Here is a 21774-nt window from a genome sequence, read left to right on the forward strand (position 1 = left end):
GCATGCAACAAAATGTCTCAAGTCTGGTGTAGGCTATTGGTGATCACTTGGCAAAACCAGTTTTAAGTATTATATGAACAAGTATAGCCAAAATATATACATCACAATGTGAAAACGCAATTGCTCTCAAACAGGCAAAAATGGTTTTCGGCTAAAACAAATCATACAAACATGCGATTATTATGTTCATTATTATAAGTTATTTGAAACAAATGATTATTACGACCGAAGTATCAACTACATAAGTCCATTCATACTGCAGTTACTGTCCGTTTTCCTATACACAATACACAGTGCTCTTTCCCATTGACGAGTGACCTCTACAAATAGCCCTACGTTATAAGTATGGGGATATGACTAGTTAACGTCGCTGTGTGAAAAATAACCGGCCAATATTAAAAGTACTCTTCTAAAGTTCTAGAAAATATAGTTTTTAACATGTCCTAAATTTTTAGCTAATTTAGATGTTTGGAAATATTCGTACTTTGGTGTTTTAGTTAATGTTATAGGTAATAGTACATTGCCTAGTTAACGTCGCTGTGTGAAAAATAACCGGCCAATATTAAAAGTACTCTTCTAAAAATGTCCTAAATTTTAGCTAATTTAGGTGTTTGGAGAGGGTCGTACTTTTGTGTTTTAGGAAGGATATGTAAACGACAGATAACACCAAAAATATGAAGAAATTATTTCCAAACCGTGTTAAGTCAACAATCATTATGTTGCTCATTTTCAAGAATGCTGGTTTACAAAAAGCACGCCATTGTCTCATTTCGTGAACAAAAGTACACATACCATTGTTTCCTTTCGTTTCCTTTATAATCGGTTACCCAACTGAAGCTGTAATATTAACTTTATTGCGATATCGCACATGAAAACAGTCACATGTGCACAGCCAGAGAAGATCCGATTTAATCAGTTGAGCTGTTTCAATGAGTGTTATCTTGGTTTAATAGCTTTTAATGGGGTTAAGTCCTGCAAAGGTCGAGATGAATTCTACTGTAGACATGACTGCATCATGTAACCCTTCAGTAGTTCCCAACCCCTTCTTACTATCGTGGTTTTATCCCATGATAATAAGGATGGTCATTTTTGGTGCTGCTGAATGAGTCTGCTAAGGATGGTCCTACAACTAATCAAAGACATTTGTTGGTAACTTTGACATGTTTGAGCGTCTTAACGTGCCGGATAGAAGGCTAAAGAAGGTTGCAAACCCCTTTTCGTTTGGCCCCTTTCGTTAGACAAGGGATAAGACAGTAAAAAGACCAATCCCCTTAATTCGCCTCCCTTAGACCATGTCAAAGCTAGTTATGTCTTGTTGACGTAAATCAATTGTAGCCGACGGTTTGCAAGTTTCTGATGATTTTTTATGCATGTCATCTATGCAACCTTATTACTGATCATAACCGATTACATTTATTATTATTTTACACAAACACATAAATACATCAAAAAAGAAGGTTCCCACTACTTCGAGGGGCCATAACTTTGAGCACAATTAACTTGAAGTAGTATAATTGCTATGGACGTTTGAATAATTTTGTTAGCTATAGTTTGATACCGCACTTCGACTGCTCAGTGCCAGAAGTGGGTAAGTGCAATAGCTGCTCTATGAACAATTTATTACTGTACTCATCTACACATGGCAGCTATTGCACTTACCCACTTCCGCCACTGAGCCCCGCACTGAGCAGCCGACTTGTGTAAAATGAAATCGGAATGATCGAGAAATTCGCGATTGAATGGAATTTGATGCGATTTAAATGTTGCAACAGATTACCCGGTATTAAAATACATAACCGTAACATCACTAACATGTTCCACTCACCTGAGAGGGGCAGTCAGCGTGTGTAGTCGATTAGCAAGAACAAGCTCTACATGACCGCGTTCTATTCTATTTGGAGAGCAATATGCATGCTTGATATTAATGAAAGCGTATCCTTTTACACAGTAAATATCGTTGCAACTTTTTGAATCGCGCCAAATTAAATGCAATCATTAATTGTTCAATTATTTTTTAGATAAGTTTGGTATCATATTGCAGCTTACAAATTCTTCACAACGTTCATGTCAATGTTATTGCTTTACGTTAATATTGCGCAACGTTATGGCAAGTAGTGGGGACTTTCTTTTTATGATGTGTTTATATCGTATGACTCCTTTAATGACTCGTAGCAAGACCATGGTATAAAGTACATTCCCATCAGATATATTCCCCATTGAATTTTGAAACTAAAACCCTGAGACTTGTGCACTTTTCCATGTCGATGATGGTTTTTCTCCGAGATGGCTGTTGAGATAAACAAATGGCAAATTTGGAAATTTTATTAAATAATGAATCATTGAATTACAAGTCACGTATTGATTTCTTACTTGTACAATAGACACAATACATGCATGTAAAATATGCAAGAAGCAATAGTTAAAGTAAATTTCCACTGGAATGAAAGTTCGTCTTAGACGAGTCAGTTTAAGTACCAAAATGGGCGCATCTAGACAAAAATGGAACACCAATGTTTATGCTCGCAAGTGACTCTAAACACCCCCTGACAACATATCCAAAACGGACAAAAAAGGACACAGGGAAAAAACTATACTTGTTCTAAATCCTAATAATGAGAGGAATAAAATTAGATGGTTTTTATCCATATTCGCCCAATTTTGAAAATTGAGTCCTGCATTAGAGGCCATTTTGAATAGATGCAAATTACCAGTCCTTCGTTTAACATGTTTAAAGAAATCAGTGGAGCTCAATTAATTGCTCTCCTGGAATTGTTCAGGAGCTCAGCTTTGAGCACCTAAAAGTTCACCCCTGAACTACCATTTTCTCCATGTGTCATGTTTTGTCCTTTGTGGATATGTTGTTCAGGAGGGTGTTTAGAGTCACTAGCAAACAAAAACATTGGTGTTTCATTTTTTCTAGCTCATACGTAAATTGACTCGTCTATCTGTGTTTATATTGGTGTAGATAATTCATCCAGTAGTACAAACATTATTTTTAAATGTAATATTATACCGGAACTAAAATTTGGCAAGTCACTACGTTGTGCCCGATACCATCATACTTCATCAGCCGTCTGACGTCACACCATCATCAATCAGATGTCAGATGAAGCCTGATGGTATCGAACGCAACGTAGTGAGTTGCAAAATTGTAGTTCCAGTATTAGATTAATTTCAATAATAAAGTTCTTCTGTGTTCTGGTTCTGGTTGCAATACTGCTATAAACACCCTTCGAAGGAGCCAAATTAGCAGAAATGGTGCCGACGATTTGGTTATTTCTCATGTGGGCGTAGTACAGAGATATGCTGCCTTAAACTTGTCTTTGTCCTTTATTGAAGTTATGTGGTCGGGTAGGGCATTTCCAGTCCACCAATGTTTTTGGTATAAAGGAATATTTGTAACAGTTTTTGATGGCTGATATTTGGGTATACTTGGCGTGCCTTGATGAGTGATGGTAGACTTCATAAATAATTATTTTAACCTATTATCTCAACATAAAATGAAGCGTACCTCAAATTTTGGGCGACAACTTTGACCTTCATCAGGAGACTGGCAACAAAACAAAACACACTGGAGTAGTTTCGCCACTTATTTTTTTACAGGAAAAGAGTCTTTGATATTCCCTTTAAAAGTTGTTAAGCTTTTAATGGGACTTCTTAAAACAAGTGGGTGGATCTACCTATCATATATTCATCTTAATGAGTTAATACTCGTCAAAGTTATCGGAAGCAATATGGCTCACAACGACTTCCTATTACTCCTAATTTTGGACGCATTGGTGGAGTCATTTGGGAAAACTTGACACTATATACGTGGATCCATTTCCTCTCCGGATCTCGAGTGTAAAAACGGGATAGTCACGTTACAAATACAACCTACTTTTCGCTGAAAGGAACTCTTCCATTTGAAAATAAAAAACTCCACACTTCCTTTGTGGAAGATTATGAAATGAACGCATTTGGGCAGCTTCATCATGTTCATTTGAATTTCATACACCCGAGACCCTGAGAAAGATTCAACAGTAGGCCTACCTTAATCTTCCACATAGGGAGGGTGATTTTCAAATAGAGTTGATTGATGTGCTAATTCCATTTGATATTCACATTCCCCCTGTGAAAGATAATTCCAAAAACTTCCACAGGAGGAGTGTGGACTTCATATATTACTCCAATAACGAAGATTTACCTTGGTCATCCACCAGGTAAACAATGAAATACATTAGTTTGGCAATGGTGATTTTAAGATCATGAGCACGAAATCCATGGTCAACAAAATGGGGGGTAACAACATGCCATATAGCTGTACGAGTGGGCGTTTGTTTGTTTAAACGGTCGCTCCGTGTGGAGACACGCTTGGGTCCTGATGGGACCAGGCTCAAACAAAATGCTCAAGCCAGGCTAAAAAGCCTAACTTATAAGCATGCTGGCCTGTATGGAAAGAGAAGTGAGAAAACAGATTTGAAGACAAAGAACAAGGAAAAGAAGGCCACTCCTAACAATCAAGTTAACAATTTTAATGTCAGCCTTTGGGTCAAGAGAAAGGAAGTGCTTAATTCAATCTCAACTGTCAGTAGGAGTTGAAAACAAACAATCGTTCCCGTCGTCTACACCAACAAAAAACTAACAAATCAAAATAAAAACAAATCAGTTGCATTGATAGAGTGGGCGATGAAAACACGCCAACAAACAAACACATAAATAGACAAAAGCATTGATGCAAAGCTCGCATTATATTTATGATATTAAAGGTGGGGCACAACGGCCACCAAATTATAGACAGTTCCATTAATTGGCCAAAATAAGGTGTCTTCTGTCTTGATTATAATCATATCCCGATAGGCTTATAGTAATATTATATATTTCAAAAACTATTATTTGAATCGGCCTCTGTAGGCCTACTTATAATGTTTTAAAACCATCAACTCAAAGCCTTTGGTTCATATTATGTTATTATTTAGCGGAATTCAGACGAGGAACAATGATGTAATCAATTATATCATGTAGCTGAATAAGTCGATATCAAAATGCACCATCTGACTTTCCTGTGCGGTTTTTGAAGGCTAATAAGGATTAAAAATACATTGGATTTCAAGGTAATGATTGATATTGACAAACATGTACCAGGTAAAGGCGACACATATTGCCTTTAACTTCCACTTATCTTAATGAAGTAATGAATAAGTTTTCAATCAAATAAATGCATACAGTGATTATCTTCGAAACTCCAAATGGACACACCTTTTTGCCACGTGTAAACTTCTTAGAATTCTAAATTTGTATCAAAAAGATATGTGCCTGTCTTTTTGTTGTGGTTTGTTTATTTTTGAACTTACAGTTATATTTGCATTACATTCCCTGAGTTTTCTAATGTGATATTCAGTCGTTTTAGTCCGCACCAAGTAGTCGTGCGGAAAACTCTTTTCATGTTCAAAGAACAAGCCCCGAAATCTCAGTGTAAGAGCTGCGGAGCCTAAACTGCCTCATTTGCATAACAAGGAACAATGTTTGAACGCCCTTTATCATGTTTAGTAATATAATGACACTAAGTCTTACATTCAGTTAAAGGCGTTAGACATTTTCTGTACAAATCAAACATACGTTGTGCCACAAAGCGATCAACAATGCTAGTGTAAATACATGGTTGCCGAATTCGACAACTTCACTTGAGCCGATCACGCGATCCTGAAGTATTAAATAATATGATCTTCATTTTGATGTCAGAATTTTATCAGATTGCTTTATCACGCTTGCTTTATCACTAGGCTTGTTCTGAAAATGCAAAAATATGTATTTACTATTAATTTTTATGGTATTCTGTGCATTTCAAACTTATTCATTACATCTCTTCATACGCACTGAATTATACGGCACGGCGCACACAACAAAAATCCTGCTTGGGTGCAATACAGTTTTACTAATAAATATAACATAATACTTTTTATCGATATTTTCGTGATTATGGATGTCCACTCTTTCTGATTATGAAAGAAGCATATCTTTTGACAATTCTAAACCCTCGTCTTTGATGAAAATACTAGTACTTGTTGCCTCATTTCCACAATATAAAGATAGTTTCCACTTTGAGATAAAACCACAAGACTAGTTAGTGCCAAACAAAGAAAGTTTCTTATGTACCAATTAAACAAGAATGTTTGAAATTTTTTATGAATATAAAATGGATCTGATTGATTTCAACCCATCTCTATTGCATCGATAAAGTAAGATCGGACGTCATATCACCTTCTTTGATTATATAAAGCAGCTCATGCTCTGGTAATTCCGACATTGGGCGGAAAGGCTGACTACTTTATGGTTTAGCAAATCACTGATAATCTCTTTTAAAGTCTCCCTGCGTTGCCTCCTTGTTACTTCTTAATACATAAAAGGTACATATGGAGCATGGCACAGTAAGTGAGACATTTATGTCCGGTATATCTCCGGTAATTCCCGACTTAGTGCGAACAACTTCCTAGAATTAACAAGGAACCCTGATCTTAAATTGGCAACATTCATTCCTTGTTTAGAAAATCAGGGAGTCTTCATCACATACAAGCAAGTGAAACAAATCTTTAAGACAGAAAATGTTCTATTCATAGAGGAAATGTTACATTTTACTTCAATGGTTTAATTGTAGTATTATGTGTACATGGGATGCAGCGTCAGTTGGTGGGAATATAGGCACTTTGATAAGATAAAAAAAATTCATGGAACTGTTTTTAGAACCTCCCTAAACAGGAAATCTTTGCTAGTGTTGCTATGGTGATATTATCAGCAAGGTATCTCTTGAAATACATGGTGGTTTTCTACATGAATAATGCAGGTGTCATTCTGTCTGTTTCTTTTACCAGAAGTGTGCACATCATCCAGTTACTAAAGGGATGCTCGGCCGTTGCCTTTCGCAGGAAAGGCATGGAGAATGAAAGATTATGCACGCTTTTAGAGCTTGCACAGCCATTTGACAATTACAGGACATTAATCCTAATTTTAGCACTTCATTAATAAAGTCTTCTCTGTTATTGTTATTATTAGGCATTTTGTTACTCTGTTCCCTTTTTACACAACATGTTTACATTGGGTTTTACTGCCTGAACAGAATTGATCATGTCTCACCTCCTCTTTCAACCAAAACAATGGTAATAACTCTTCTAGTGAGGGATGAACATTTCACCACAAATAACCTTAGGCAAAACTCACTTCCTGGGAACTAAATATCCCACAAGGTCATTTTTATGTAAGTCATTGACCCAACTGTGTCATACTGCCTCTAGCTATAATGACAGCCTGGTGTCGGATCTGGTCAACTCATTGACAGATACCAACATCAGGAGGGAATTCAATGTTTGATCAATTCTCTTCAGGTAGTGAAACCTAATGACAATTTTTACAATTTTTTATTTAGAGTATGTTTTAAACTATTTGTATAATATTATGTTTCTTTCTTCATATTAGAACTGTTATCATGTGATTTTGAGATGCCGACGGATTGTGGGTTCGTGGTGCGTACTGCAGGAGGTGGTATCCAATGGTCGTTAAACAATGGCAAATCTTTTGAAGGGAAGGTCTATGGACCACCTAAAGACCATACAACAGGAACGGCTGATGGTAAGTGTGGTATGACAAAGTTAGAGAAGAAAACAACGTGTATTCTTAATATTCATTGCGAGGGATGAAAAATATAGGTTAAATGAAAACGACAGTATGATGACTATTAAAATTAATTTTTCTGCTCAATATAGTTCATTATAATTCTTAATCTTTATGAGTCTTGAATGAATGTACATAATGAAAGAGGAAGGTAAAATGAAACAAACAAACAGAAAAAACAAGTTATCAGTTTTCCCCCCTAGTACAGACCCAAACGTTAACAGAACTGTGTATGTTATCAAAGACTTCAAACTATGAAACACATTATTCTTCGTGCACTGTTGCAACTTAATGAAGCAGGAAACACACGATATTTATCAATAAGCCCAATCGCCATTGTAACTTCCGGTTTTTGAGGTTTTGGGACACTTTGACCTCTGACTGTAATTATTATCAATTAATTTATTATTGTCATAATGTTATCATTAAAAATATTTAAATAATAAATGTATTCAATAATAATGTTTTTTGAGTTTGTTTCCATTCTTGTAAAACATTTTAGATTATATTTATACGCACAAAAACCAATTTTTTCTGAATTTTCCCAATAGGTCAGAGGGCAAAGTGTCCCAAAACTGCAAAAACTGTCCCACAATGCATTGCAAACTTCCAACGCCGATTTGGCTTATTCAACTGGTATTTTTAAATGATCAAAAGCGCAATTGATTGAGCTAAAAGTAAATTAAGACCTAATGTTACTTTATAATACTGTATAGTTTGTTCCCATTAAATCTGAACCATGTTAACACATTTCAAAAATGAACTATATACCGTTCAGCGACACCTGAAAACTTGTTCCGGTGATATGCTTCAGTGAGGTGTCCCCCTAACACATGTACGGTATAAACGCTTCAGTAAAGCCTTCAGTGATTATTCCAAATTTCCAAGTAGTTAATTATTGAACTGTATCTATATAACAAGAATTAAAAACCAATTGGTTGGCTACACTCCATGATTTGTTAATTAAATACTTTCCAATATAGTCCTAATTACGATTAGGATACATGATTAATAGATTAATTGGAAAAGGGCAACCCAATATAGCATGCATTCGATCATGGTCTATGATCATGGTTCACAGTTCAATAATTTAAGATGACATGGTTTCATCAAGTTCATCATGAAAGCGAAAATATTAATGATCAAACCTAATGCCCAAGATTAAGGCTCTTTAATATTTTGAAATATGGGTCAATTAAACAACACTGTTATCTTGGTTATTACAGAGTGTTCTTATTACTGAAGAGTCACAAGATATCTTAAGGTCTCGGATAGCGACGTTTGCACAGTATTATGTGAGCACATCAGACGCACCAAATTGCATTCTGAATACGAGCAATATCCTTCTGATATCATATAGTTTTTTATTTATTTATTTATTTATTTATTTATTTATTTATTTATTTATTTTTTTATTTTTTATTTATATATTTATTTATTCAATACAAATTTTATGACAAATTATAAAAAATGATATTTCTCGAAGTAAACTTTTTAAATCTAACGATGTATGTAGCTGGGATGAAAAGCCGTCTATCTTATGAAAAGTTTGGCCTTTTGTATTGAAAATATACATTTCCCAAATATATTTAGGTGTTTTGGGGGAAATATCTTCAATGTGAAAGGTCCAAATTTTCATAAGATGGACGTTTTTTCATCTCAGCTATACACTTTAAGTACAAATCATTAGACTTATAAAGTTTACTTTTTACTAGTTTTAACTAAAATATCAAAATTACAACAAATACTGTACAAAGGTGTGTGACCGACCCGTTATGAGGATGGTTCGATTAAGTTGCATGTCTTCTGCTACTCCATGGTAGAATGACCTTGACATTCACTCATCATTTCATGCCAGAATATCAAAATCTTTGTCAGTCAAAATGTGTATTAATATTTTGAAAAACCCTGGAATACTATTTGAATATTGTGGGTTAACACACATTAAACATATTTTGACATGCACCCGGGGGAGCACATCGTACATTTTGGGTGACGGTAAAATGGGATCTTTTGGAGTTGCGAACAGGTAAAAGGAGTCTTTTGGATCTGAGGGCAGTCAAAATCAGGGGTCTTTCTTGGCTTTTTGGTTGGAAATCACCAGAAGAAAAAACCAAAAAAAAATGTGAGGAATGAGAAATTTGTCTTAAGAGCTGGAACTTTAAAAATTAAGGGTCTTTCGGTCCTCTATTTTTGTCAAATTTAGGGGGTCTATTGGAGCTGCAAAATCCAAAAAGGGGTTCTTTCCGGGGAGCAAACCGGTATCGTCATTTGTGGGCTTACACAATAATATATCATCCCGCCCTAATAATCTCAATGAAAAAACTATGGGCTTCTGATACCAAAATAAACAAGAACCTTAAGATAACGACTTAAATTAATTATGATTTGTATGAAATAGAATGATATTATTAGACTCTACATGCTGATTCGAGGGCAAAGTGCATAACCTTTGAAATTCTCTGAACCACGGCGTCAAAATGTATCATCTTATATTTTGGACGCCTCAACTGTATACTTGCAATATCATGGATATCGTGAAATTAGCACTTTATTGACTTAATAGTGGATGACAGATCAGAAAAACACCATAGATTTCATATAGGCTACAGCTTGAATCATAAAATACACAAGGGGTAACCTACGTATAGGATCTGCCATACCATATTTAATTCAAAACAAACGTTTATTTTTAAATTGCATCACAAACCAAAGTGCAATAGCACATTTAAACTGTTGAACGATTGGACCAATATCCGGCACTGAGAATTAGTACATATAGTACTGTTACTAGTAACCATGATCGTTTTTAATATTTTCAAATACCCCTTCGGGTTTTTCATCAAATTTATTCCTTTTTTTTTCCATACAAAGAACTTGTAAATACCCTTCTTCAACTTAGTTTGCTACATTGCCACATAATGTTTTTGTTGTCTACATTTAAAGGAACTCTCCGGTAATCAAGACATTATGCCTTACATGTTAGAAAAATATCAAGCACGAATCACATGGTTTTATTTAAAACAAACTCATATTGACCATAAAAAACGAATAAAAACAGTCGTTTCTCAATACGCGAAATTGTCTAGGGCAATGACGTCATAGTTATTTGTGCTCACTGTCGCCAGCCGTCATTGTATAGACCAATAATCTAAGGTATAGACCTTTTTCCCTCTTTCCCATTATGCACTATTCCAGGGGGGTATGAGTGTCGCAAAATACATCATCTCCCCGGGGGAGTATACAGAGTTATGTTCATTACATTCTGGAATACGGTCATTTCGGCTGGTGCCTTCATCACAAAAAAGGAATCCCCGATAATCATGATAATGGCGCGCGATCACTAATAGGCTTTCGGGGGCAAAAAACAACATTTCTATGCCTTATTATCATGGTGTCGTCACCAAAAAAAGTTTCCTGTTATTGAAACCTAACTTTGTATACATTTTATAGACCTAATGGTGAAAAACTAAAAAACTAAAACTAAACACGCAGTGATATTTTGTCGGCGTCCGTGCCAAAAAATCTGAATAAAATCTGAATTTTGATAATTTTCACAATCCTTCGGACAATTTTCACAATCCTTCGGATGAGCAAATCAATAAATAGACCTTTAAGACAAAAACACTCACTTTTGTCATTGGGGTGCACAAGGTTTTGTTTTAGCGTATTGTGTGGTCTCATCGCTGTCTAGATGTTATGCTAAAAACACTCGTTGCAGTCTTTCAGACACACCTTGGACATATGGTACCAAAGACAAAATAGAAGCCACCAAAACTTGCTATTGTGTTTATGAAATGCCATGCAAAAACACTCACTGCTATAGTTCTGACCAATATAATTATTATATCCTGCAATATAGGCTCAAACACAATTTCAAACGACCTGTTTTATGATTAAGAGAAGGGACTTTCAGACCCTTTCAGTATATTTTGGATAAGTTCTCACATTTTTGTAGGTTGCAAAAATTCGTGTTTTGAAACATATCAAAATAAGAGCTACAAATAACGAGATATATAACGAAGTTGATCTTAGTACCAATTTGTTAGTTTGACCATAGGAGTTTGGTTGAGCACGTCTTTAATTGAAGGATGAACATTATAACTTCCACTTGTTGAGGTCCCTGGATAGCAAATGCACTATATCCTGTAGGGATCCCAGAACACAAGTGGATACATCCCCTAATTTCCCAAATAGACATTTTCCATTAGAAATATGTGACAACTTTTAGCATCTGCCCTTGTCGTGTAGCCAGTGAATACTAATAGACAGGGACATCTTAGGTCACTCACATGGGTTCACTGCAGATACAAAGTTCATAACTTCAAGACTTAACATCTATTGATCCCGAAGACTGATTGGAATGAACTTATAAAGTCTTTCAAAGATTCAATTGAAAGTACTTTGTGAACAAGACGTTTCAAAGCTTCTTAATGTGTTTCATATAAGCACTTTTACGGTCAAAATGGTTCTGCCATTTGCATGAACTATTGCACTTTTGACACCGTGAGCACCATACGGAAAGAGGGGAAATGTGTATTTCTCCTCAGTCACTCGAATTTTCGAGATTTGAATAACTGGTCATGCTCACAGTGTCAGCCAGTTTGTCGCATGCGTCTAGGGGAATCATTTAGAAATCATTCACTATCAATTCGGCTATCTTCTTGAATTTCAGCCAAGAATGTTTAATATCCTGAAATGACCTGATATGATGATATCAGCAGCATGCCTGGACCCCGGGACCTGGACCGCTTAAGGCCCTTTGGACAAGCAACAATTTGAGGCCCATACCATATGACTGCTTGATGCCATGAACTAGCCAAAACCAAAATGATATGAAAGAAATGTCAACATCACCTTACAACATCCCTTTGAGCTCCTTTGTCTCATCTTAGGGCTTTTAACTCGCAAGTGCCCTATCCACCAGACATATTTGAAGAACTTTGCACAATCATCATCATCATCATCATCATCATCATCATCATCATCATCATCATCATCATCATCGTCATCATCATCATCATCATTATCATCATCATCATCATCATCATCATCATCATCATCATCATCATCATTATCATCATCATCATCGTCGTCGTCGTCGTCGTTATAAATGCAGAACCTCATTATCATCATCATCGTCACATCAACATTTGGCGTATACTTAGCATCAATGCAGAGCTTCATCCCCTGCATCTCTGGCCTTATAGCCCTTTATAGGGAACTTCGTGAACTTAAGGCCTTTATATCGTCAACAATAAAGTCCCATGTATCAACTACTTTCACCAATGTTCACGCTTTAAGGGCTGGGGTATGAACGTTTGGACAGTATTTATTTTGGGACATTAGAGCACATCAGACATATCGAATTGCATTCTGAATACGAAGAATGTCATTCTGATATCAAATAATTTTGATATTTTGAAATTCGCAATTTAATACACATTTTATGGCAAATCATTAAAAATTGATATTTTTGATATTTAACAGTACTTGAAGTAAACTTTATAAATCTGATGATTTATACTTAAAGTGTATGTAGGTGGGATGAAAAGCCGACGATCAATTGAAAATTTTGACCTTTCGTATTGAAGATATGGATTTTTTTCCCAAAACACCAAAAAAAAAATTAGGTCTTTTGGAAAAAATCCATATCTTCAATATGAAAGGTCAAAATTTTCAATTGACCGTCGGCTTTTCCTCCTGCTACATACACTTTAAGAATATATCATTAGATTTATATAATTTACTTCGAGGACTGTTTTATATCAAAAATTTGAAAAATATCAAATTTTTATAATTTGTCATAAAATTTGTATTATATTGTGATTTTAAAAAAATGAAAATTATTTGATATCAGAAAGACATGCTTCGTATTCAGAATGCAATTCGATAGGTCTGAGGTGCTCTCATGTCCCACAAAAAATACTGTCGAAACTCAATAAACGCTCATTTTGGATCCCTTAATGTTAATATCTTTTCCTTTCCCATGCAGGTTATTATGCTTCTACTGTTGTGATAGACTCTTCACAATTCGTGGTTGCCTACCCAGTACAAACTGACATGATGACACCAAAAATAACTCTTCCCAACGGTGAAGGTGCCCTGGTCTTCTACTTCTACGTCTGGAGAAGTGCCCCTAACGATTTGGAAGGCACTACATTGAATGTGTATGGGTGTAAAGGACGGAAGTTGTGGGGCAGCACGGTGCATGCGGCTATGGAAGGATGGCAGAGACTGGAGATACCTCTACACTGTCCAGAGGCATTTGAGGTTTGTGCCCATGTCGATTTTTAATACATATGAAACATACAAAGAGCAAGCTCCGAAATCTCGGTGTAAAAACTATAGAGTGTAAATTGTCTCATTTGCATAACAAGGAACCACTTTAATAAGAGCTGACGCCCTTTATATCAATTTAGTTGATACTTAGTTTCTCATGCAAATACTGCATGCATGTATCATTTTGAAATGAACAAACAGAATGGATAGTTTTATAATTAATAATACAATGTGACAATCTTGTCCATAATTACTGGAAACCGACGGGTACCAATCATTTAGAAAATGTATCCTGTTGTTGAATTATAATATCCAGAACAGCGTGAAACTGTGCAAACTTACGATTTCAACGCTATTCTGTATTCTGATTTCTGCCCAAAAATAATATTACCATGGTTACTGGTGACGCAATATTGACCAAGATTAATGTTTGATTTTGTCCACAACAAAGTTGTTAAAGTTGATGGGATATTGAAAGATTGGCCATTCGCCTGGCCAGACGTAACTTGAACCTAAAATGATTACAGTTTTGGCACTTATTCATTTAGTTTGTTATGATCACGAAGAAGGTGGGAGAGTCAACGCAAATGTCAAGGAGACATTAGACCTATAGGCCTACGTGAAACACCGGGTTATAATCTTTACCAATTGAAATTATAAAGTAAATACAAAATATTGCGTTAATATTACTTAAAGACAGAATAATAATAATAATAATAATAATAATAATAATAATAATAATAATAATAATAATAATAATAATAATATAAATAATAAACACGTTTTTAAGGCGCACCGTATAATACCACAAGTACATGCAATGCGCTTAAAGAAAATTTAAAAGCAGTGCAAAATATACAAATGCTGCGAAATTGATAAGAGAGCATACAAGAAACCATATATCAAACACATAAACCTTAATAGCCCTGCATGTCATGCCGCTCGCCTGAATGGTAATCAAAATTAAACGCACTTCACATTTCTGAAACAAAAAACAAAACAAAAACAGTGATGATTATTTGTCATAATTTCACATTTCATGTCAGAGTCAGAGACAGAGCTTTTTTAGGTGTTTGGGGGATGTATCCTCAATATGAAAAATCGAAATATTTATGACGAATGGCTTTTCCTCCCAGCTATATACAATTTAAATGCATATCATCAGATTTATCAAATTTACTTCGTAGACTGTTAAATGACAAAAGGATATTTGGTGTGTCTGGCGTGCTCTCAGGTCCCTTAAACATACTATGCAAACGTCACTATCCGAGCCCTTAAATAAAAGAAGCCGCATTAGACAAAACAAATTGCCTTTCCCACACCGGGAATCGAACCCGGGCCGCGGCGGTGAGAGCGCCGAATCCTAACCACTAGACCATATGGGACTTCACGAACATGGAATCATAGAACTATCTTACTATGATCTCATATTCAATTCCAGAAGGAATGTCGATATACTAGTTTCGCAAGTGATTTTCATTTGTCATAGGCCTATTTGTTACTTTTTTACAGTAATGAATTTAAACTTAATTTAAAAATTACTCCTAATTCCAGAAAATACAGCAGTAATTTTTTTGGATTAAAAAAAGTATTGTTATTCTGTTTTGCCAAATGAAACACAGCTAAATCCTACAGCTAGAACTCATTGGCAAATAAGTCAAGATATTTGAAATAAGGCCCAAAAACGTGTGTTTTAATGCTTTTTTCATATGCTGTGACAATTAAGCCCAAACACTTATGTAACCAATTATCAAAATTAACATAAAATATTAAAATTACGAGCAAGCTCTTATCTCAGTCTATGCTCAAGTCTTTGAATTTTGTAACTGCAATTGTCACAAACCATGCAAAATTACACGTGTTCGAACCATTTTCTCTCAAATTGCAACTTGAATATTAAAATAAAAGAAGCAGCATTTGACAAAAATAAATTGCCTTTCCCACACCGGGAATCGAACCCGGGCCGCGGCGGTGAGAGCGCCGAATCCTAACCACTAGACCATATGGGAGCTCATGATCATACCAAAAGAACTCACTACTCTGTTGGTCTCATGATCAATTCCAGGAATGTCGATATGCTAGTTTTCGGAATTAAAGTAATTCACTTTATTAAATGGAAAACAATTAGTGCTGAATTTGTCTGGAATGGCGAGTTGTACCAAATATGAAACCAATAACTGTAATCATGTGATATTTAATATCTAATGAAAACAAACAAGTTTGACAAAGAAAATAATGCTAAAACTGTATAATTCTTAGTAAATGAACAGCACAGTAAACCTGTTGTTGCTCGAAGAAATGCGTTTCAATATTACAACATTGCAGATGAGCTTATAGCATATAAGTTATCCTCAACAAATTAATATGCTAATTTAATCAAAGGAAATAATGCTAGAACTGTACCATTCTTTGTAAATGAACAGCCATTACATACAGTAAACCTGTTGTTACTCGAAGAAAAGCGTTTCAATATTACGACATTACAGATGAGATTAAATCAGTTATCCTTACCAAAATAATATGACAATTTAATCATTCAATAACTCACAAAAAGGAGGAACAGGAAAATAGCAAATGAATAGTTCAACCTCTTGAATAAAGGAAGCTGCATTTGACAAAAATAAATTGCCTTTCCCACACCGGGAATCGAACCCGGGCCGCGGCGGTGAGAGCGCCGAATCCTAACCACTAGACCATATGGGAGTACACAATCATGGAATGAAAGGACTATCTTACTACTCTGATAGTCTCATGTTCAATGCCAGGAATGTCTATACAATTAGTTTTCGGAAGTAATTCACGTTATTAAATCCAAAACAATAAGTGCTGAATTTTGTCTGGAATGGCGAGTTGTACCAAATATGAAACCAAAAACTGTAATCATGTGATATTTAATCTTATGAATTTGACAAAGGAAATAATGCTAAAATTGTACAATTCTTTGTAAACGAACAGCCATTAGATACAGTAAACCTGTTGTTGCTCGAAGAAAAGCGTTTCAATATTACGACATTACAAATGAGATTAAATCAGTTATCCTCACCAAAATAATATGCTAATTTAATCATTCAATAACTCACAAAAAAAAGGAGGAACAGGGAAATAGCAAATAAATAGTTCAACCTCTTGAATAAAGGAAGCTGCATTTGACAAAAACAAATTGCATTTCCCACACCGGGAATCGAACCCGGGCCGCGGCGGTGAGAGCGCCGAATCCTAACCACTAGACCATATGGGAGACACATACACATTATAGTTTATTCCGGGAGTTTATTCCACAGAAAAATATACTGAAAACTTGCATCAATAATTGCTTGACCCAAAGATTTTGTTGAATGAAACTACATGGCTGGGGACGCTAGTTCGAATCATTTGCTTGAAGTCAATCCGTAAAAGTATGCAGGGCATCGATGCATTTCATCACAAGTTTGTCATAGGCCTACTTGAATACTTGTTAATATGATGAAGTCAAATAACATAATAATTATTAAAGTATGATTGGCATTAGTAAACATTTCTATGAAATGAAATTATTTTGTTATTCATAATAATTTGGAACACAAAAGTACGATAAGTTCAGGTTGAATCATGTCATTTGGAACCTATCCAGGAAAAACAAAGTTCGCTTAAGGCAAGTCGGAGGGGAGCATGACCTAATGGTGTTTGCATACACATATTGAGACAAATAAAGCTGACACACAAGAGAAATGGTGTGAATTCGATACATGAGTTCCCAAAGCTTGATATAAGGGGTGTCATTTTCGCCCGATGCCCACGATGACTTTTGATATTATTACTTAGCCTTTAATAACTCAAGAACCGCAAGACCTATGCAACATAACTTGACCAATTTCAATTAGAGTCAATACATGTATTATTATGAAGTGCATTGCAGTTTTTTACTAACTTAAATGGCTGAAACTGGATAAATATTGCCCCTGTCACCCCATAGCCTTAATGTCCGCTCTCTATACAAGGAAAGCGTGCCTGTTACTTATCAAGCGACCTAGTTATACCACGAAGCTAATTGGTCTCCTTTTTGGTATAATCCTTAATCATCATTGGGAAAAACTTTTTTGCAATATAAACAATATATGTAATTGCACATGACATGTGCGTAGTTCCTCTGTTTCCGTAATTGTATTGGAGAAAACAAGTTTATGTATGAAGAAGAAGCAATCAACATTAAATGATTTGTTTTATTTCAAATTCATGAAAGCATCCAAGCATTTTGTCCCTAGTGATGGCGAATATCATCATGATCATAGTTATCTAGGTCATGCGTATAATTATGATTATTTGAACTGATTTCTGAATACAGGTTATGTTTATATTGCAATTTAAATTGTTTATAATGCTTTGCATGCATGGTATGAAACTTGTATTTTGAAAGAAGTCATGATATATGATCAGTCCGTTTTAGTCCTTCTAGACGGACTATCCTCGCCGTCAGGAGAAAGGAGAAATAAAGTTGCCGGCTCTAGATGGGATTCGAACCCGAGACCCTTCGCATGCCAAGCAGTAGGCCGCCTTTTGGACCCCAAAAGTCCCCAAAATAGAGGGGTTTTTGTATGCCTTTTTGGTCAAAAAAGGTTTAAATATTGAAAAAAGGTCCACTTTTTCAAAATATCAGCCCCCCCCCCCCCCAAAAAAATAAAAAACAAATCCTGGTTACAGGCCTGGCTATACAGTATGCAAAGGTCTAAAAGATCACATGGTTTCAATAATATCGTAACCAAATACCTCTCTTCCTCAGGAAAGGCCTTTAGCCATGTACTCTATGAGACTCCTGTTGGAGTGTTTGTGACATTCTGGCATTCGCTTTGTATGGTTAGTCATAGGAGACTTCAAGATGTCAGATTTAAAAAGACCCCTGAGTGAAACAATGCTGCAAGCACCGAGAACACTATAGCCGCAACGGCAACCTGTCCCGGGCTACCTGTCTTCCGTATTTTGACATGTATATACGTTTATGCTTCTTTTTCTCCCAGATTCCTCACTTCATCAGTTGATGTATAGGATACGGTACTGTTCAATATAATCTTCCCAAATCAGCTGAAAGCATTGGCATTATAATAGGCTACCTGAAGATATTAAATCATTGACAGTATGTGTTTGTATGTTGTTTATTTGTTTGTTTGTTTGTTTGTAACTTCCAGATATACTTCGAAGGAATTCATCAAACAGTTGGAAGCAGTATATCCATGGATGACGTCAAGGTCTTTTCTACGCCATTAGATACAGGTAAATCTAAATATCAGAATATCTGTCAAACAAACATGAAGATTGACTCGCAGATTGAATAATAAATTTGCTTGACATTAACCCTGATACTGCCAAATAACCACTGCGCATGCATACATACCACGTGATACCATGACGCAATCACCCATATGTACATACAGAATCACTAGCCAATCCAACGAAATCCTTGTGGCTACCGGTCGGTGATCCTGATGTGGTTGACACGCGAGGAGTCTAAGGGTGGAATCATCGGGGTAACAAGTGACTTCTTTGTTCATCTTCTCTCGTTTTTCCTTTCCTCTTTTCCCTTCCGATAGCAAAAAACCATTGGGGCGTTAATAGGGTTAATATGAAGCATTTCTGTAACTAAAAAAAACCACTTTTTTTTCAGAAAACATTATTTCACTGTCACATGTGCTCTTTCAATTTTGAGCTGAACTATGAGATAATATTTACATGATGAAAGAAAATCGTTATAATTCCAGCGGTTAGATCGTGAATGTATGTTTCACAGTCAGTCTTGAGGTTGATCGCTAATGGGGTCGATCGCAATGTGTTACGAACATCCTATAGATTTACGCACCTAGACATCAGCCATATCCATGTTGGACTGATATTTCAATCGAATAAATTAAATCTCATGCAGGATCCTGTGATTTCTTAGATTTTGTCACAACTTCAACACCTATAGAGGAATCCAAATACACGCATTCCTACACCTGACTAGCAGCCTTTAGTTGGGTCCCCGTCGACTACAATGCATCCAAAATGTGAAATGATTCGGCCTTGGTGGAAATTTTAAACTGCATTCCATCACCCGTTCTACACCTTCCGTGAAAACACAGGTAGACAAAAGAAGTTTACAACACAATACAGTTCCAACAGTTGTGCAAATAAAAGCCGCCTTACACCTAGAGAAGGTCGAGGAGGGTTAATAGAATAATACAATAGAGATAATTCCGCAGGTAATCCCGTCGTATCTATTCATAGATGTACAAATGGATGAACAAAAGGACTATGTATGAATAGATGCGACAGGATTACCTCTATTGTATATTATTATTCTATTAACCCTCCTCGTCTTTGCATCTTCTCTAGGTGTTAGGCGGCTTTTATTTGCACAATCGGGTGCTCAAAACCCCAGGTTGGTGCCAGCGGGAAACCAAAGATGGCCGACCAAATCCTGACCATGACTTGGCTCGTTGGATTCGTCTCTAATTGGCCTTGTTTTTCACAGGGTATGTTAGTTCATTAAAGCACATTACAATCGTATAAACTTCTCAGTGAGTTTAGAAAAGAATGAGGGCGTCCTCCTCAGCAAATATTTATCTGATTTCAGTGATTGATTTGGCATTTGCCCGGTGAAATCGTTTTTGTTTTTTTTTTTTTTTTGCTATAGTGAGTTGATCCATTTCTTTTTAATAGTTATTTGTATATTACAATAGTTTGCATGGCAAGACATCAAGTTTTGCAAGATGTGATCTTTGTGTTGCCATGGTTACCAAGTAGTTAACGACAGAGGTCTTGACAGATGATTCCGGTGCCAAATTGATTGAAATGGTTGCTTAGCCCTCACGTAAACAGAATGACCAAAGAATCGTTTATACTCCAGTCGCTAGAGCATTGTGCGACGGTGTTTAAAACAATAAGCTTAATGACGACTATACATGCTGAACTTGCTACACAGTTACATACAAAAAGCTTGATAACTGATACAGATATATCATTCATCTTCACGACACATACTGACATAACAGACGAACATAAGAATCGGAAACAGTACGGCGATCTTCTACAAATTATAACCACCGTGTGGTGTTCCTGTGTCAAAGCAATGAAGGGCTTAGTGCAATACCACAATGCAATTCGAAATTCATCATACCCAGAGAAGCCGGTGGCGAAGTTCCTCTAAATCAAGCCTATGCATCCCGTTTATTATCTCTCGACCCCAGGGCTTATAAAGCAAATTGTTATAGGATTGATTTTGGGGAGTTGTTTTTGTTGATTTCTATATTCTTGCTTTATGTTTTCTTCATTGAACCATTTAATGCGTAGGCTTATATAGCATTTTGCATATGCCTGGATGGACCCAAGTGTGTGTACCACACGAATCAACCTATTGTAGGTAAACAAATGTTGCATTGTGGGATTGCACTAAGCCCTTCATAATTTGCTTTGGCCCTGGATGGAGCACCACACGGTGGTTATAATTATGTAGAAGATCGTCGTACTGTTTCCGGTTCTCCTATTCGTCTGTTACGTTAGTATGTGTCGTGAAGAAGATTGATTTATCTGTGGCAGTTATAAAACGTTTTTGTATGTAACTGTGCAGCAAGTTCAGCATGCTTAGTAATCGTTTTCTTGAAAAAAAAATGATTATGGAAATTGATCGAAATTGAGCAAATTTAAGTTGCCGCTTTAAAGGAAGACTGATGTTTAAATAAGACTGATTTTACTACGATATATTTGCGGTGTTTGGCTGGTTTGACATGTTTGAGGTCCTTTGCCACAAATCCAGTTATGATGGGACGGAATCCAAACCACAATGTTACACTTTAAGGTTATAAGCAAACATTAAAAGTTAACCCAAAACAAGCAACATGC

General features: G+C 35.9%; 1 protein-coding gene and 4 non-coding genes across 5 annotated transcripts in view; 1 reads left to right on the plus strand and 4 right to left on the minus strand.

Moving 5' to 3' along the window:
- The window catches only part of LOC140166377 (uncharacterized), a 47465-nt gene that overhangs the window by 16163 nt on the left and 9528 nt on the right, over positions 1–21774 (plus strand). The window contains exons 2-4 of the mRNA XM_072189828.1: positions 7450–7602; positions 13640–13917; positions 19086–19170. Coding sequence (XP_072045929.1) covers positions 7450–7602; positions 13640–13917; positions 19086–19170 — 516 coding nt within the window. The remainder of the gene's footprint in view (positions 1–7449; positions 7603–13639; positions 13918–19085; positions 19171–21774) is intronic.
- Positions 15240–15311, minus strand: Trnae-cuc (transfer RNA glutamic acid (anticodon CUC)). Its single transcript has one exon. It is a non-coding gene; the product is annotated as a tRNA-Glu (tRNA).
- Positions 15864–15935, minus strand: Trnae-cuc (transfer RNA glutamic acid (anticodon CUC)). The gene has a single exon. It is a non-coding gene; the product is annotated as a tRNA-Glu (tRNA).
- On the minus strand, positions 16558–16629 carry Trnae-cuc (transfer RNA glutamic acid (anticodon CUC)). Its single transcript has one exon. It is a non-coding gene; the product is annotated as a tRNA-Glu (tRNA).
- On the minus strand, positions 17093–17164 carry Trnae-cuc (transfer RNA glutamic acid (anticodon CUC)). Its single transcript has one exon. It is a non-coding gene; the product is annotated as a tRNA-Glu (tRNA).

Source organism: Amphiura filiformis, chromosome 12, assembly GCF_039555335.1.
Source record: "Amphiura filiformis chromosome 12, Afil_fr2py, whole genome shotgun sequence".
Lineage (NCBI taxonomy): Eukaryota > Metazoa > Echinodermata > Ophiuroidea > Amphilepidida > Amphiuridae > Amphiura > Amphiura filiformis.